The sequence below is a fragment of the Typha latifolia genome, chromosome 15, assembly GCF_019914945.1.
Source record: "Typha latifolia isolate L0001 chromosome 15, TyphaL0001v2, whole genome shotgun sequence".
Classification (NCBI taxonomy): Eukaryota; Viridiplantae; Streptophyta; class Magnoliopsida; order Poales; family Typhaceae; genus Typha; species Typha latifolia.
In genome coordinates, this window is record NC_133100.1 from 2344881 (window position 1) to 2364771 (window position 19891).

The 19891-nt window shown below is 34.0% G+C and overlaps 2 protein-coding genes across 3 annotated transcripts; both read left to right on the plus strand.

Annotated features, from left to right (window-relative positions):
• The first annotated feature begins 739 nt into the window (after nt 1-739).
• LOC140802447 (uncharacterized) lies at nt 740-3210 on the plus strand. Of its 2 annotated transcripts, none has more exons than XM_073157988.1 (4): nt 740-966; nt 1056-1264; nt 1373-1531; nt 2842-3210. In XM_073157988.1, exons 2-4 carry the CDS (start codon nt 1076-1078, stop codon nt 2896-2898), a joined length of 405 nt encoding a protein of 134 aa, XP_073014089.1. In that variant the 5' UTR covers nt 740-966; nt 1056-1075; the 3' UTR covers nt 2899-3210. The 2 variants fall into 2 exon arrangements, with proteins under 2 accessions (XP_073014089.1, XP_073014088.1); XM_073157987.1 differs by having other exon boundaries at nt 773-966; nt 1073-1264.
• A 15164-nt stretch (nt 3211-18374) lies between these two features.
• Nucleotides 18375-19443, plus strand: LOC140802079 (uncharacterized). The gene is made up of 4 exons (XM_073157507.1): nt 18375-18400; nt 18515-18712; nt 18863-19042; nt 19161-19443. The coding sequence occupies exons 2-4, from the start codon at nt 18518-18520 to the stop codon at nt 19215-19217; spliced, it is 432 nt and encodes a 143-aa protein (XP_073013608.1). The 5' UTR covers nt 18375-18400; nt 18515-18517; the 3' UTR covers nt 19218-19443.
• Nucleotides 19444-19891: the final 448 nt, after the last annotated feature.

Here is a 19891-nt window from a genome sequence, read left to right on the forward strand (position 1 = left end):
TGGTTAAATTTAAAAAACAAAACTCAGTCATAAATAAAGAGATTGGCTTGAGACTTTTTTAAATGTATTTAAACACTATGGTTTAACAAAGTTTAGTATTAGTTTGGTTTAGTGTATAAGTGATACTGTTGTACACATATTTTTCTACTCTCCTTGATCCTAAAATAATTTAAAAAATTATAATATTGTAGATTAATTTTCGTTGTATGTGGGAAATTGCCTTGTAGACATGATCATCAGGCCCAACCAGTCCAAACCTAGCCCGAACCCGCCTGGTTTTAATCGGGCTAAGCCTGGCCCGAGCTCGATTTAGGTCGAGCCCGAGATAGTAGTAGGCAATGGGCTAAGCTTTTATCCGCCTGGCCCGACCCGGCCCAAAAGCCTGATCCACTACTCTCATCTATGACCCGATTCATAATGCATGCATATCTTTATAATTTTTTTAATCTCACATTAAAAAATTTAGTAAAGTATATATCAATATATAAGTACATTCTCATAAAGATAACTAAAATATCTTTATATAAGCCCATTAAAATCTACCTAATAAATTTTTTTATTTAACACATTATGTTAAATCCATTATATTTAACCCAAACCCAATATCATTAGCTGCCGGTGAGAGTAAGCAGTCGATCAATTTATGAAACTTTTACCTCTTCTAAAATAAACACCAAGAAAAGTTACCACTTTTCCGCAAGCGTGGGGACAAAGCCACCAACTTTTTTCCCATGGGGATGGGGATAAGTGGTTCAGAAAAAGGAAGGCGACAAAACGAGGAGACGCAGGAAAAAAGAAAAAAAGAAAAGAAAAAGAGGAGGCGATGGGACTCCAGTTACAATGAGTAGGCCTCCGTCGTGAAGGCAACCCATGCCTCCATAAACACCACCATGTTTTAATCCATTCTCCCTCTTCTTTAAAAGCAACTTCTACTGGGATCTCTTTCTCTCAACAAATTCAATTGAGGTACTTCTTCTTCTTCTTCTTCTTCTTCTTCTCGATTTCATTCATATAAGAGTTGGGTCTTGGTGGATTCTTACTTATTAACTTCATAGATAATTTCTCGTGGTAGGAGATGATGAAGAGGACGTCCCAGATTCCAGCATTTGGGCACTGGGACTACTGCGACGAGTTGCCCATGACGCAGTACTTCGAGTCTGCAATCCAAGCTGGTCTTTTCCATCGCCATTACTTGGGAGAAGATGGAGACCTCTTCAAGGTCAAACCACCAACTTACCGTCATCTCCATGGAAGCCAAAACAAGGTTGCGAATTCTTGTTCTACTAATCTTTTGTTGGGTTTTATATATATTTCATTTTTTGAGAGTGAGAGAGAGAGCTTAGAAAGTATATATTTGTTTGGTTAATATCAGGTTAGGAATGGTGGGGTGGAGAAGCAGCAGAGGAAGCAGGGGAGTGTTTGTGACGTTGGAGTGGGGAGGAGCCCAAGAAAGGTGAGAGCAGTACCAAAAGCTGTGGATGAGGACTTGTACAAGATCCCACCGGAGCTCCTCTATCAAAAGCCCAAGACGGTACTCATCTCGAGTTTTTAACCAAACTAGCCCTCTTTTTTTATCTTTTTTAATCGAAATAGACTATTTCTCATTTGGTCTAATTTACTGTAGCTCTAATAAAAATGTTAAACTAATTAGTATTTTTCTTAACTGCTGAAAAATTAAATTAAAAAGATATATATATATATATATAATGTTAAATTAATAGTATTTTAGGATAAGATAAAAATACTGAACTAATGCTAATTAGTTCAGTGTTTTTATTAGGGCTAATTTGGTCAAAAATTCACTCATCTCTTACTACTATGCAAATTTGCAAATTACACCCTGGCATTTTCTGTAAACTGAATGAAGAAGCACATTGGGTGTGATTTGCAAATACTAAAAAATGTAGGCTTTTAATCATGGAGCGTTCGTAAGTAAAATGACAACTATGCACGTACTTCATCCTTTTAGGCTCATCAACTCTGACAGATCATATAGGGGTATTTTTGTCATTATAAAAACTAGTTGCGTTGTTAATAGCATTTGTTTGTTGCGCTGGAAGTATAATTTCATTTCTTTTAAATATCTTTCAAGAAGTTGAGTAAATGTAAAAGTGTGAAAACTTTGATCATTATTAGTTCGGGTTTTTTAACATAATTTCCACCTAAAAGTTTTAAAGTATTATAATTGTTTTTATATTCTTTGATATATTATAATTATTTTTTTTTATCATAATGATTACAATTATCATTATGTTGGAATATTTCTAACAGATTATTATTAAAGTTTATATATGCATATAAATATAAATGATTAAAATACTCGTTATTTTGCACACACACAAAAAAAAGATTGTTTTTCTTGCAATATAATATTGAATAACATTAATAACTTTAGTCTTTCTTCTTAATGTATGGTTTGGTTGCTTTTAGCTGCGGTTAATTAAATTTAACTAACAACTTAATATTTTCAGAAAAAAAAACTCAAGAATTTTGGAGTCTTGTACACTCTAATATTTAGAATTTGATGAACATGAAGCAATTTATATAGAAATTGTTCTCTAAAACTAGGCATACTTTTGAGAGAATTAAAAAAATTTATATAAATAGCTGACTCACTGAAACACTTAGTCTTTTTATTTATATTTTGAAACAAATGAGATGTATAAAATAAATTATGGACAAATTTAAAATGATTAAAAACTTGTATAACTTTTGACTATTATTTAAAACAAGTGATGAATAATACGCGAAGTTTGAAAATAACCCTTCTTTTGATGGTGTCCTAGCATACATTCTAGATAAATGTCACCAATTGACATAGATGTGATTGATTGGTTGCAGAAGAGGTTGCTGAGGAAGCTGTGGAGTGGATGCCTGGGAATCAACTGCATTGGCTGAGAGAGATTGAAATGGACTGATGATGAAAGGAAGGAAGGAAGAAAGGAAGAAAATGTAGCAAAATATACATTGCATGCATTGGGGTTGGGCCCTATTTGCTCTGCTCTTTCCTGGCTTTGTGTTAGATAAATGCCTGATGTGATGGAACAATGCAGCAGTGCAGTGAGGTGATGTGTTTTTGAACTTGTCTTGTTACTTGTACTTGGGTTTTTGCCATACTGTGGGAGTGAGTCATTAGGGAGCTGCCGACAGTGTAAATTAATAATATTTACTTTGGAAATAACAAGTTAGTAAACTGTGATTGAAATGTTATCTTTAGCTAAATGTTATTACTTTCGTAGAGAGTTTTTTTAAAGATGTCATTATGTTAGTTAAATCTAATTAGATAGTCAGACCTTGATTGCAAACTTCCCTCATTTTATCTTATGGCAAATATTAAAATTTTGCAGCAATGCTATATTTAACAATGTTCACGATGATTTAGAAAAGAATTGGACTCCTCCCTCGTACTTATAAATGATTAGTTTAAGAACCTATACATTGGCTTATGAAAACCTATCCGTTAGGTTTTTAGTGTCGGCAAATATATATAAAATATTTTAAATATTTTATGTATATAAATGAGCATGTAAGTGTTAAGATTTAGTTTCAAATTTTTTTTAATTTTAAAGTAAATAACTCATGTTGTTCGGAAGGTGTTTGAACGCACCCTATTAGGCGGCGTTCAAAGGTACATAAGTATACTTTTAGCCATTTGAACGTATCTTAGTAGTCATTCAAATATACAAAGGAGCATATTTAGTCAGTTTAATGCTCCATGGTAGGCGTTTCAAAATATGAAGACTTTAAATAAAGTCGTTCAAATGACACATACTTGCATCACATTTTGGGAATCTGTTGATTTTCATCGACAGGTCTTTGATCATTATCATCATACAAAAGTATTCATTTTAAAGGTCACATAAGGGACTTTAAAAAGATATACATGGCCAAAAAAAACCTTAAAAAAAAGAGCTATAAAAAATGGAAATGTAAGGAGGTAAAAGAACTCAGTTTGTCATTTAACTTACAATATATAAAAGTGTTGGCCCCACCTCTATTAGGGTTTCAATTGCTTTCTTCTCCCCCTCATCCTTTAGGGCTCTCGTCGCCGGTCTCCCTCTCTCTCTCTTCTTTTCCTTCCTCTTCTTTCTTTCCTCGCCTCTAGATTTCCAAGTTTCATGTTCTCTCTCCAATTTCTTTTATAGTTTCTCCTTTATCGTTGAAAAAACTTAACTTAGACACAAGTCTACATCTAAATCCTAGGCAATAATATCAATCATTTACTTAAATAAATGTAAAATAAATATTAAAAAGTAAATCAAAGATGAATACCAAGATTGAAAAACTCCTAAACACAAGTATGTATCTAAATACTGGGCAATGATATCACTTGTTCGCTTAAGTAAAAGTCCGAAGAAATATTAAAAACGAAAGCAGAGATGAACGCCAAGATTTTAACGTGGAAAAACCCAAACGGAAAAAAACTATGGATCCAAACTCGGATCAAAACTAATTACTAGGATAATAGCAGTTACAAGACTGACTCACAAAATAACTCGTCGATCCAAACGACTTTGTTCCTCTCAGTCTTGCTCACTAGAACCCACGATTCACTGCTTTTCGTGATTGATGTCCAACCTAAGTAGCCCTCGAGATTGATCTTTCGTCTAGATAGGCCTTAAGACGAAAGATTAAGCTTTTAAGAAGAGTAGGACCTTATTAGTTGAAGAACCGATGTAGCCTCAAGAAGTCTCCTTCAAAATTGCTTCTTCAACCCCTCTAGAGTTATGGCATCACAATACTTATATATGATCTCAAAGATAGAGTCAAATCCAAGTATTATTCAAACTCACGAAAGTCCAAGAATTACAAACTTCGTTTGTGCATTCGAACACGGCCCGAGTGTGTTCGAACGACCTGACTTGATCTCAAGTGCGTTCGAACGGGCCCAAGTGCGTTCGAACGCAACAGCTTGAATTTCTCAAGTTGCGTTCGAACGCCTTTGTGAATGCTATTCTCGGTCTGTGTGAACGTTGCTCTCAGTATGTGTGAACGCATGTACCCGCGTTCGAACGCGCTTGTGAACGCAGCTCTCGGTGTGTGTGAACGCGTGAGCCCGCGTTCGAACACGCTTGTGAACGCGGTGTGAACGCGATGTGAACTCATAAATTTTTCTCCAATAATCTTGCAATTCTTCAAACCAGATATTTTCTAGACTTATATAAAAGCTCATATACATGTATAAATACACTTAGAATATTTTATACACAATTGCCAACAATTAAAAATCTAACAATCTCCCCCTTTAGCAATTTGTGACAAAACATCTAGATTACAAGATATTACAAAGAATTCAAAATGAGGATTCAACAAGTCTAGAATATTTAGCACATCAATCCCTGCAAAGAAAAATATACTGATCAAAGATAAAGTGAAAATAACTAGAAGTGAAAAAAACAATTCAAAAAAGTTTACAAGTTCTCAAGCAAGCACAAGTTCATAGAATCTTCAAATAAACACAAGTTCACACGATCTTCAAGCAAAGTTATTAGCCAGTAAACTTATACTAGTAAACTCCCCCTACGCCAGTACTCCCCCTACACCAGTAAACTCTAAACTCACTCCGAACATCTAAACTCTCCCCCTTTTTGACCCAAATTTCAAAGACTAAGAACTAGGAGAAAACTGACAATGAAGAATCGACAACACGGAGTCGAGCACGGTCGCCTGACGAGCTTGCTAAGCTCGAAAATCATTCACAACCGAATGTAGGTCCTGCACCTGAGTGCTAAGCTGATCAAAATGGTCAGAGAAATGTGGTAACTCTCCCTCAGGATGAGATGAATCATCGTCAGAACTGTCATCTGAACTGTCGAGGTGTGATGGACGTCTAGCGGCAGAAGAGGAGGATGGCTTGAGAGGAGACGGCTGATCATTAGCTTGACTCCGCTTCAGTGTTATCCAATCCAACAATTTTTTAGCAGTAAGCGAAGCTTCTGAGGCATCCACTCGCACCCCACTCTGAGTGCACAAATTGGTAATAAAAATACTAAACGGCAACCCTTCACGAGGCGCTTCTTTTTGTGTAGCTGTCAAAAAGGAATCATATATTCCAGCAGCCAAATCAATAGAAATCCTCGACAGCATTGCATGAAGGAGGAAGGCACGATCCGAACTAATACTTGAATGTCGAGTCTTGGGGGTGACATTGTAAAGACAAAACAGGTGAAGCATGTGAGCCACTGACGTCAATTTCGCATGAGGCATCATGTTTCCTTTCCAACGTTCCCCTTTGATTAATATAGTACCATCATAGTCTTTAACATTAGGAAGTGAGTCAGAAGATGGATACTGGAACTCGCCATCAGGAAGTTGGAGTTCAGCACGAATGACATCGGAGTCCAAATATATCGAAACCCCATGGACTGTAGAACGTATACAATGTTCCAAAACAGTTAGCATTGCTAAAAATTCCTTGACAACCTCCACATATGTTGTCCCGTTCATCCGACACACGGACAACCATCCTCGCTCAGTAAATATTTGTTCGATCCCCAAGGCAAAAAAATCAAAAATAACCACTGGTCGTTCACAGATAATAGGTCGAGTGTCAAAATTATGTTTATATTGCCCTGCAGCCATAGATGAAGAAAACTTGGGAGCCGAAGATGGTGATGAAGGCGGCCTTGGTTTCTTGGAAACTGCAGCTTTTTTAGGCATTCTAGAGAAGGAAACAAGTCGCAAGATTCAACACATGCCCAAAAAATAACAAGAAATCCAAAAACAATTCTAGAGATCATGAAGACCCTAAGTGAAATCCATCTTCCACTTGAAAACGCTAAGTTATCACGTTCAATCGCACAATAAACATCAAGATATTAACTTTAATGTGATCAAAACTCGAAAACGCACGAAATCAATCAAGATCAAGAGACTCAATTGAATAAAAAATAAGAAAATTGATGGATGATCATACCTCGCAAAAAGTTTCAGTCGAAAGACGCTAGATCCGGAGGAGAACTACCCTCTAAAAGGGTTTGAAGTGAAAATTTTGATGAAAAAGACCGAGATCTTGAAGATTTGAGAGGGAGAAAATGAAGGGTTTCTAGGGTTTGGAAGATGGAAGATGAAAACCCTTGGGTTCAGACGCACTATATAAAGAACCCTCGAGTGCGTTCAAACGCGCCAGTCACTACGTAAAAATTCAAAAATCTGCGTTCGAACGCCCTTTTTTTTAAGTAAAAATTCTAAGAAAAGAAATAAAAAAAATCTTTTTGGAGATGCACTTCTAGAAATTCAAAATAGATTTAAAACATAGAATATGACAATCAAATGAAATAAGTCATACACAAATCAATCAAATCATCAAAAACATATTATAATCAATTCTAATGCATCACTCAAAATTAAATTAATCTTGATTGATCATAACAATATGCATATCCAAATTGAGCATAGATAACATGAAACATTCTTCTTAAATAAACTTTCCTATTTAAACAATGATACAACACAGTAGTTAAATCGACTTAGTATTTAAATTTTAACTTTTCGACTTATTCTCCATAATAGAACAGGAATTTTTTCTATAATTTTTTTATATTGAAACCATATAGGTGCAAACAAGATAGTCACAAATATCAAAAAAATGTGCAAAAAGATAATGTTCAGGTAGTCCTTTTCTTGTAGTACATATTAAATAATGTGCAAGAAGATATTCACAAATATCAAAAAAAAATGTATTTAATTTGCAAATAATGTACTGAGTCAAATTGGACCCTAAACAAGATGACTTTCACACTAACTCATTGTAGCCCTTTTCATTGATCTTTTATGAATACACTTTTGATGACAAAGCATGAGGTCAAATTGTGCAAATCAAAGTCAATAGTGAGCTATTTAAAAAAAATATTTCATGATGTCATGCTCACTCAAGAATATACACATGTTATGAGTGCATTAAATTTAGTTTAATTATCATAAAAGTCGAGAGAGTGAATAAATCAGAAATGATACAATATACTACAAGATGACAAAATTGACTATAATAACTCATAATCAAGAGAAAAATTATATTTATATGTCAAGAGTATATTATTGAATCTAGGAGTGCATCAATTTTTTTTTATATAACAAAAACTCTCAACAAATCTGAAACTAAAACCAAAGAGAAAATTTCAGAGTAAAAGAAAACCTAAAAAGAAATGAAATAAAATAAAAAAACATGCAAACCAAAACACAAAAAAATCAATCAAAAGCACAAATCCCTAAAGAAGTACGAAGATACTCAAATCTCTATAAATTCAAGGGTTTTGTAAATAAATCTCCCAACTGTTTCTCTGTCTCAACATGTTCCAGTGCTATTATTTTGTCTTCAACTAACTCGCGTATAAAATGATGTTGGATATTAATATGTTTTGTACGCGAATGTTGAATAGGATTTTTCAATATATTAATAGCACTCATATTGTCATAATAAAGCACCATAGTATCTTGTTCAATAACGTAATCTTTGACCATCTATTTCATCCATAGTAACTGAGAACAACAACTTTCTGCTGCAATGTACTCAGCCTCTATAATAGATAAAGATATCGAGTTTTGTTTCTTACTATGCCAAGCAACCAGATTATTTCTAATATAAAAACATCAGCCTGAGATAGTTTTTCTATCATCACATGAACCTGCCCCCAATCGAACTGTGTATCCAGATATGATAGCTCCCGAGTCATAAGTAAACCAGATACATAAATCAACTATGCCACCGACATATTTTATGATACTTTTCACAGCAAACAAATGTGTCTCCTTAGGTTAAAACTAAAACATATCACACACATCAACGCTAAATGCAATGTCTGGTATACTAGCAGTTAAGTACAAATGACTACCAATCATGCTCTTATATAGTGTCTGATCAACACTTTTTCCTGAAATATCTTTACCTAGTTTGGTAGTTGTACTCATAAGAGTTCTAGCATGTTTTGCATTTTCTAAACTGAATTTAGTCACAAGATCCTTAGCATACTTGGTTTGAGCGAGAAATATTTCTCTTTCCAATTGAGTAATTTGAAGTCACAAAAATAACTTCAACTCACCCATCATGCTCATCTCAAAATAATTGTGCATAAGATCTGCAAACTCCTTAGTTAAAGATTGACTCGTTGCCCCAAAGACAATGTCGTCTACATATATTTCTGCCACAACTAAACACTTGTTCACACGTCTAATGAACGATGTCTTATTCACTCCCCCTCTTAGAGCTTGTTTTAGCCCGTAAAGAGCCTTTTCAATTTAAACACATGAGAAGAAAATTTATGATCTTCGAACCCCTCATGTTGTTCCATATAAACATCTTCATTCAGAGTACCATTCAAGAAATCACTCTTAACATCCATTTGAAATAATTTAAATTTTAAATGACAAGCGATAGCAAGCAGTATACAAATAGACTCTAATCTAGCAACATGAGCAAATATCTCATCAAAATCTATACCCTCAACCTGAGTATATCCCTGTGCTACTAGTCTAGCTTTATTTCAAAATATATTGCCATGTTCATCACTTTTATTCTTGTATATCCATTTTGTTCCAAAGACGTTCACATTCTTAGGTCTAGGAACTAAATACCAAACATCATTCCTAGAAAATTGCTCTAATTTTTCATGCATAGCATTAACCCAAAAATTATCTAACAATGCTTCATTCACATTTTTAGGTTCAAAAGATGTATAACAAATAAATGATACCTCACTTTGGATTTGTCGTCTTGTCTTAATTGGTTCATTCACATCTCCGATCACTTGTGACAGTGGATGATTTAATTTCACTCTAGCAAATGGTTCTGGTACGTTGCAGTCATCTTTGTTCATTTCAACTTTGTCATCGTCCTGATTCTCAATTTCCAGATCAAGCTCCTTTCCAATTTCTTCATCATGTGTACCTGCAGAACAAAAATAGGAGTAGCTTCAGTTATATCAGCAGTGGATTCATCTATCATAACATTAGCAAATTTCATAACAGTAGAAGTGTCAAGATTAAATACTCTGTAGGCTCTGCTATTATTAGAATACCCTAAGAAGATGCCATCACTACTTCTAGTATCAAATTTAGTCAAGTGTTCTCGATCAGGCAAGATATAGCATTTACTACCAAAAACTCAAAAATATTTAACGCTAGGTTTCTTACCTTTCTAGATTTTATATGCAGTCATTTTTGTACCTAGTCTTAGATAAATATGATTTATCACATGTACCGCTGTATTAATCGCCTCTGTCCAAAATATTTGAGTAACCTTTTTAGCGTGAAGCATAACCCTAGCCATTTTCTGCACAACTCGGTTTTTTCTTTCCACAATTCCGTTCTATCGTGGAGTTATAGGAGCTGAAAATTTATGTTGAATACTAAGAGAATCGCAAAATATGGAAAAAATTTCATTTTCAAATTCTCTACCATGATCAGAACGAATCCTAACTATAGTAATAGATTTTTTATTCTGCAATTTTAGGCATAGTGATTTAAAAACTTCAAAGGTTTTAGACTTCTCACGTAAAAGGGCAACCTAGGTATATCTGGAGTAATCATCGATCATTAAGAATATATAGCGTTTACCTCTGAGACTTTTCATTTTTGTTAGACCCATCAAGTCCATGTGAACTAATTGTAGCACACGGTCAGTGGTAGCTGCATTTACCTTTTTGTGTGAGATCCTAATTTATTTTTTAATTTGACATGAACCGCACACTATTTTTGACATTTCTTTCATCTTAGGTATTCCTCTTACCACTTCTTGTTTGGACAGAATAAATAATTCCTTGTGATTCACATATCCATGACGTTGATGCCAAAGATCTGCAATGTCGAAAGAGTCATGTTACATTTCATTTTATGTGAAGTTTCAACAACATAGCAATTATCAGATGTTATAGATCCATAACATATAACATTACCATCATGATCTAGAATAGTACAATCATTTTTGAAGAATTTTACCTCATAATCTTCGTCACAAAATTGAGTGATGCTTAGAAGATTTGCTTTCAAGCCCTTAACATAAAGAATATTTTCAAGAAAAGAAACCCGTGGAGAACTTACCTTTCCTTTACCTATTACCTTGGATGAATTACCATCCCCGAATGTCATAACTCCTCCTTCATGTTCTTCGAGATTAGAAAATAAGGACTTGTCACCCGACATATGTCTAGAACAAACACTTTCTAAACACTACAAATCAGAATTTAAAGCTTTTAAGGTTGTATGCACAACATAATATTTTAAATCATTTTTCTTGACTCATATGGCTTTTGTTTTCATTCCATAAATGAAAGCACTTCTAGGTTTTCGTAAAAATTTGCAATGAGATCGAATATGCCCTAGAATGCCGCAATGAAAGCATGTCGGAACAAACCCTTTTCTACTCACTTTTTGTTGAGGTGTGTGACTAAAGTTTACCTTTGGCACCGCTAAAGAATTACTAGATTGTTGATTAAACTTCAGTTTAGAGACATTTATCCAGGATTGCTTTGAAAATGCAGTCGATGACCTCAAGTTATCTTCATTTTGTATACCTGCAAAAATAAAAACAGTTTTATTATTATTTGAATTACTAGAGTATCTAATACCATACTTGTCTTTTCCAGAAATCTGAGCTTTTAAAATATTGTCTAGTTTGTTCTTCCCATTAAGAAATATCACTTCTTTCTGCAATCGCTCTAGCTCAACTTCATCGGTCTTCATCTTATTTTTCGCATCGTCAAGTTCTTCAGAAAGGTTTTTGATACGTTCAAGTTCTAATTTATACTTCTCCTCAAATTGATTTCTTTCTGATTCGATTACCTTGAGCCGTTGAAGTAATCTAAGATTACTTTTCTTGAGTTTAAACGACTCCAGATATAAGTCATTATATGCCTTTTGTATTTCAGATTCATCTTCCTCAACTGGTAACATATCTAGATCATCTGTACTATCAGTATCAACTATAGAGTTAGTATTAAGAAGAGAGAAGGCAAAAGCTATAAAATTTTCTTTGTCTTTCTCAGAATCATCATCAGATCCATCTGAGTCATCCCAAGTGACTTTCATAGCTTTATTCTTCCTTTTAAAACAATTAGGGCATTCTTGTGCAATGTGTCCAAAACTAGAATTCTTATTTTTCTATTTGATATTGTTGTTGCTTACCCCTGCATTCGAACTCACAGTATTCTTCTTTTTTACAAAAGCTTTACTTTTCTCAAGTTTTCAACATTCAACTTGTTTGGCTTTCGAAAGAATTTATCAAACTTTTTGACAAACATAGCCAACATCTCAACATCTAAATCACCTTTAACATCAGACTCCTCTATATTTTGTTCAACTGTGGATAAGGCCATCTCTTTGGACTTCTTCGGTCTCGAAAGGCTGGACTCAAATGTTTGTAGATTTTCTACCAATTGTTCAACTTTCATAGAATCGATGTTCTTACTTTCCTCAATAGCTATAACTTTCGTCTGAAACCTTTCTGGAAGAGACCTAAGGATTTTACGAACAATTCTATTTTCAGGAATTTTCTCTCCTAGGTTGATACTTGAGTTGACTATATCACTCAACTTTGCATAGAACTCATCAAATATCTCATTCTCCTCCATATGTAGAGTTTCAAAACTAGTAGTCAATCTCTGAAGTTTAGAAAGTTTTACAGTCATAGTTCCTTCGTGAGTAGTTTCTAAGATCGTCCAAGCTTCTTTTGTTATCTCACAAGTAGTTCTTCAAAATTCTTCCGAGAAAACACAACTAAAAATTGCATTTATTGTCTTGCTATTCCATCCAACTTTTTTATAATTTGTCCTATCCCATGACTCTATCGGTTTTTCAGCAAGTTTATCATCCATAATGTACATTGGTGGACTCCAACCGTTTACAACGGCAAACCATACTCGCTCGTGGCTTCACCTTAAATCTCCCGTCATCCCCTATCTCCCTTTATTTTATTTTCTTTATGTTCGGTGTTGCAATTGTGGTGTTGGGTCATTTGTGGTCATGATAAAGTTATAAAACTTCGACTCTCTTTCTCATGTTTTTCTTCCAAGTCTCTTGTTATTGTGCTTATCCATCATGCTACTATTGATGATCACGAGATAGCTTGCTTACATATCGTAGCCCTATCTCTTCCGTTCTTTATTTGCTCGAGTACTTATATTTTTTTATTTATTTAATAATTTGCTTAATTGTTGTTTTGTTTGTATTAACCTATGTGCCAGGCTTGCATTTAGGATCGTCCTCCTATCACCCCTTCTCATTTTCTATGTATTAGGTTGTAATCATTTACTTAAATCTTAATGAATTATCAGTCTATAGACTTTCTTCAAAAATAAAAGACTTATAATAAATTATGAGATAAATTACAGTTTACCTTCCCATGGTTTGGCACAACTTCAACTTAAATAATTAACCTTCTTCTGGTCTAAACCAAACCGCTATTGTTAGTCAAACATTAAAATAAAAATACTTAATTGTCCCAAGAGAAAATAGTCTTATTTAATGATAATAGAGGTATTTTGATCATTTAGTATTTTACTTATGTCCAAAAGGATTAATTAGGTCATTCGTATCGTTAGTTTTGGATGGAAATTTAAGAACCACAAAGAGGCTAAGTGTTGGTTGAAAATAGAAGGTTAAAATATAATTATTTCTAAATTTCTTCTGCCAATAACATATTTTGTTTAGTAAAATATGTCTTCTGCCCCTGTACTTCTAGTGGATATATCTTCTGGCAATCCAACCACCTTGTTTTCTATTTGCTATTCTACTATTGCACTGGCTGTTTTAGGTGGAGATCTTTACCAATCCCACCACCTTACCTTGTTTGTGAGCCTGCTCTGCTTTTGGATTAGCTAGATCTGAGGCATGCAAGCCTCGGTCTCCTCTGCCATCAAGTTTACATCATTTCCATGCCTGGAGTTAACCATAAAGACTAGCTTTACAGTAGCCCCATATGGTCCCAGAATGCACTGACTCTATTATTCTACTTATGTTAACCTCTTTTTGAAAGAAAAGAAGAAATCAACTTTGATCATTTCCCACATTCTCATTACCTACTTGAATTAACCTGCTAGACTTTACAGTGGGTGGGGGTCATAAGTTTGAAACAAGCAAGGGGGAAAGAAGCAAAAGAAAATGCACAATTAACAAATGTAGTAGTTCTTTTGAATACAGATACAATTATTTATAACAAATGGAATAGTGCTCTAGTCCTCCATCACTACATAAGTTTCAAATCTTAGAATTCTACTGGTTAAAAATGGTCATCCTTACAACTATTTAGCTATGAGTTATCCCATGCTAGTACTCCAATGGACTGAGTGGCTATAGTTTAGGTGCCCTGAAGCTAGCTTTGGTCTTCCCTGTCTTCAAGTTTGCATCATTCCAATGTACAGAGTTTACTACAATTACTGCCATACACTTGATAAGACAATTGCTATGTAATGTCCCCATAAGGAACTGACACTAAATCCACAGTAATAAAGCTTTGTTCCTTTCATATATCCTTTATATCTACTGGCATTTGTATTAGAGTGGGACCTAAGTTTTAATAAAAGAAACAAGATATAAAGGAAAAGGAAAGCTGCCCATTAGTGGGGTGGCATTAAGAAGGGGGTTTCAGAGATCTACTGAGTGATTTCAGGAAGAGCAGTTTACCTTTTTGTAGTTCAAGTGGGGTGGCATTTAGCAAGTGCTATAGAAGGCATTTGACAGTAACACAAGCTTGGATGAGAAGCTGAAACAGAATATATCCATCCTGTGAGAGAGCTGCAGTCATGCTAGCTTTCACTGTCATGTTATTAAAATATAAAAAGTAAAAAAAAAAAATCATTGATCTCTTAAATTACATTGTTTTTTAATAATTCAGTAGTCGAATTTAACCAACCTATGACAGAGATCATAAATTTGAATCTCCCCTTATATGTTAAGGTTGATATTTAATAGTTTTTTGTTTTTAAAATTCAATCATTGTACGACAATCATAAGAAAATTTTGATTTTCATAGGTATTTAATCTTTTAAAATTTAGAAAGAATCTTAGAGAGTTGGCCACCATTGTTCAGAAATTTATATTGGGAGTTAAATAGAATGAATCTCATCACTACTAAATCTCCAATAAGCTAAATCTACTACTGCAGTATCTTTCGCAATCCAAAATAAATATTAACTGCTACTTGTCCCTAATCAGACTGTCATCTAAGTATCGTTTATATATCAGATCTCATTCATAGCCACCCCACACAACAGCTACTAGAACCTCCTCGTCCCTGGCTATCTTCAACAACTCCAAACTACATTTCACTTATATACAAATCTTTCCAGAATTTAACATATTTGTCATTCTTAACATCCCAACTTAGCTCAGTTTTAAACACAACCACCTGTTTGAACAGTACCACTCTTGAAAAGTGACAATCTGTTGGATTTCTTTAGCCAAATAATAGTTTTTTACTAGTTCCTTTCAAAAAAAGACTGCAAGAAAGAAGTGGATTATTTGGCTCCAAAGAAATAGAAGAATTTAAAAAAAGAGAAAACTGGAAGAAGATTTTGTCTGTAGCACTGTTGACAGGAATAAGCATTTTGACCAATGTGCAGCACTGAAAGGACTGTTGACATATCTGCACAAAGCCCAGATATCGTTATGATCAGTTATTAAAAGTTGAACACAAAATTTATGGCGCCATTAATGGAGCTCGCAGCCGAAGAAGAAATTAGAAAAGGAAATAAAGAGGAGAAACTTATCCAATCTACAATCCATATCAAGCGAATTCAATGCCTACAGAAAGAGACTTTTTTTTTATAAAAAACTAAGAATAGATAGCTACCACTGCCAGAAGACACTAGGAATGGATCTTTGTAGAGTAGCTGTTCTACACTTTAAACCCACCACCACTTGGCAATTCTTGCAAAAAGGAAACCAATTCCTAAATGCATCCCCAAGAGAGAGAAAGAGAGCACACGATTTCCGATGCGATTCAGAACCATGATTGAAAATGGAGTGCCTAACTATTATTTGAATACTTTTTTTCTTTTTTCTTTTTTCTTTTTTTTTGCTTTTCAAAAGTTGCATATCTATTTTGTACAAATATTTTCACTTTGCAAATAAGCCTTTGAAAAATATTTTAGTATTTTTTAAAATATCATAATTATTATTTGAATTATTATGCTCTTTCAAAAATATTGTTCCATTGGTTAAGTTAATTAATCATAAATTAAATATAACATAGATAAACAAATTATTTTGGCGTTCTATAAATTATTAAAATAGTTTAGAAGCTACCCGAATATTTTAAAAAGTTTCTATCATTTTAATTAAAAATTGTAGAGTAATTAAAATTATACCTACCAATACCAGTAGGGGTGTCAACAATTAAGATGAATATAAGCGAGTTGAATTTTGCTCATATTTGTTTCAAAATTAAATTTATTGAACTTAAACATATATTGTACTGAAAATTTTAATCTAACATATTAGCCCATTACCTTTGCTTGGTAACTCGTTTAGAGCTCAATAAACTTATGTTACGAACTAGTTCGATCCAATTCACAATGATTCTAAAACTTAGATCCTAACTTAATAGCCCTCCAATGGCTAGATGGATGCTAAGGTTAGATCTTGGTGTGAAGAAGAAGAAGTTGTTGTGGAAGAGGGGAGATAGAGGCGGGAAGAAGCGGATCAAAGACTTGGGCGGTGGAAGAAAGGAGGTGGGAGAGAGCGCCAATGGCTAGAATCAAGAGAAGGAGATGAGGCTAAAGCCAATTCCAATCCAGATAAAAAAATTATCTTGATTAGGGTTTCCTCCACATATATATAGAGGCTCACCCTAAGAACTCTTTAATTAATATTAAAATACTCCAAATAATCCTAACAATCCCTAACTTAACCCACACTTTCGCCGTGGTGCGTTCGAACGTGAAATTTCCATTCTCTGTCGATACGAACGCAATGTAGGCATTCAAATGGCCCCGTTTGAACATAGTCCTTGCATTCGAACGCACCCTGACAAAATTTAATTTTATTACTTCTACATATTCAACTAGATAAATAGACTCATTCTTATGAACCCAATGTCACGCGTGGAGCCAATATGGATCGAATTGTATTAGCTTAATTCACCTAACTCAAAAAGTGACTAGAAATATCCTATTAACTAGTCACTAATTTTTTTATATTAAATTTGAATGTAATAACTAAGTGTGTAACAGTGTGTATGTATCGAGGTGAATAATAAGCTAGATTGACTACCCCTACGAATCGTTTGCCTCTAATTTCTTTTACATGTCTAATATTTTTTAAATTTAAATACTGAGACTAAAATCTATATGAAAATGAGTATGATATCCCTCACATTTTATATATCTTTAGAAGTATTTAAAATTTGTATATAAGTCACTTACTATGCAGCAATTTTTAAACAAAAGTAAATCTTATATTTTTTGTAACTTTTTAAAATTTACTTAGACATGCAAAATAAAAATTTAGAAGTGCTAATTTGGTTTTTAAAAAAACACGAGGTTTTCCACCATAAATTCAAAATATGAGTAGTTATTTGTAGGGTAAAAAGAAAACCCTATGAATTACAATCATATGCTTATGATGATATGATATATTTGTCTAAAGTTAGTGTCAACTCATGAGTTTGATAGAGAGAGAGAGAGAAAGAAACATATATATATATATATATATATCCCTTAATTCCTGCCCTTCACGCAACCTCTCTTTTGCCCTGGCTAGGAAATAGAGCCTAGAGATTCACGTCAACCTCTGCATGGGGAACTGAGAAGAGTCTTGGAATTAGTCCACGTATCTCGAGGCTAAACTTTGGGGGATTAAACGTCAACACCTCTCCTCCCACCCCCCTCACCCCTCAAAGCTAAAAGAAGATCCCTCACAAGCGTGGGGACAAACAAAGTTGTCAACTTTTGACCATCCTATGATAATTTCTCAAAAAGGATAAGTGGATTGTTCTAGAGTAAAATATAGAAATTAATTTTACAAATAGACCTCAGAAATGCTCAAGAGTTTATAAATTATAGGCTCGATAAATATAAACAATATTAGGTGACTCTAACTACTGCACTAATAGTTTGATAAATGATTATATGTGTCCAATGTCTAGATGAGAGTTATCTTTATTCATAATTCTTGTGTTGGGTTGCAATTAGTAGTAGAATAAAGGGTGTACTCATAAGGAGACATTTACTCTCCCATTCCAACTCCAATATTAAACTTAGGTAGTGTTTGTCTATAAATCATAAATAAATTACAGATTATGCACTAACAGGTACAACATATCTTATTTTAATTTTATCTCCAACTCTCTTCTCGTCTTCTCTTAAAAAAAATAAAAAAAAAGCTTGTCTCCTTCTATAAATACAACGACCACCTCACTTTCTAGTATCCATTTTTCTATGCTCTTCTTTTGCTTTGTGACACAGATGAGGTGTAGTTATGCCGAGAGTTTCGCCTTCTTTTGTGGGCTAAATAGTATATTTAGGACTTAGAACTTTGTCTTGGTACCTGTTATAATATATTGTAATCTTTTGTTCATATATAGGAGATGAAGAGAGCCCAGATTCCGGCATTTGGGAACTGGGACTACTGCAACGAGCTACCCATAACTCAATACTTCGAGTCTGCAATGCAAGCTGGTGTTTTCCATGGCAAATATTTTGGAGAAGATGGAGATTTGTTCAAGTTTCCGGCGACGGCAAAACCAACCTACTACCATCGCCACCATCACAACAACAAGAAGGTGACAAGTTCTTAATCCCTTCCTTCTTTCTGGTGTTGTAAAACTTTGATATTATTTTTCATAAGGTTTGATGGGTTTTGTATTTTTTGTTCTCCCCTTTAATCTGTAGAGAAGACTGTGAGTTAAAATTGGACTCATAATTGGTTTCAGGTGAAGAAAAGTGGAGTACAGAAGCAGCAGCATCAGATTGAGGAGGAGCAGCAAAGAAAGCCGAGGAATGCATGTAATTTCGCTGAGCAGACTCCAACAAGGAAGACGAGAGTAGCCAAACCTGTGGATGAGGACTTGTACAAGATCCCACCAGAGCTACTCTACCAAAAGTCTAAGATGGTATGGTACTCCAAGAGTCTTATCTTTCAACTCCTCTTTCTCTTGTTTCATGTCAAGCCATAAATTTCATGGTGTACAATTTGTCCAATTGACACAGATGTGATTGATTTGGTTGCAGAAGAGGTTGCTGAAGAGCCTGTGGAGTGGATGCCTGGAACTCAACTGCATTGCTTGAAAAAGTGATGGGTGATGGAGAGAGTAGTACTGATGGAGAGAGTGATTAATGTTTCTTACTGTATATTAATGGAGATTTAAATTCTTGTACTCCCTTTTCCTAGCTCTCCTTGGGCATAACTTCTTTTGGTCAAATATTAAATGTCTTATAGAAATTAAATGCTTTAGATCTCCTGTATTGATTAATGCTACTGATGAGAAAAGGATCCTTGTGATATTTACCACAATCTCTTCATGCATGCATTTTACTTTTACATATTAATATTCACCCTATTTAATCTTGCAATGACAACAAAAAGAAAAAAATAAATCATACGTATTAATTAGAGAGCCGTTGTTGTGGTCTTACCTCTTACATTCTAATACTTTTTTTCATATTTCTCGGATTGAGATATTTTAGGGGGCCTAATAACTAAATTTAAATTTAATAAGTTAAGCTTATTATAAATAGAAAATAGACTTAATCTAGGATATCTATTCTAATTTTATATTAACTCACTAATTATTCTATACAACAATAATTTTTATATTTAATATTTTAATAAATGTTTGACCTACTACAATTGAAAGAAATACTCCGAGTATGCTATGACTAGAATTGACATAGTGTAGTGTGAATCTACAAATAGAGATGGAAAAAAAATTAGTAGCTAAAGGTTGACTTAGGCTTAGGCT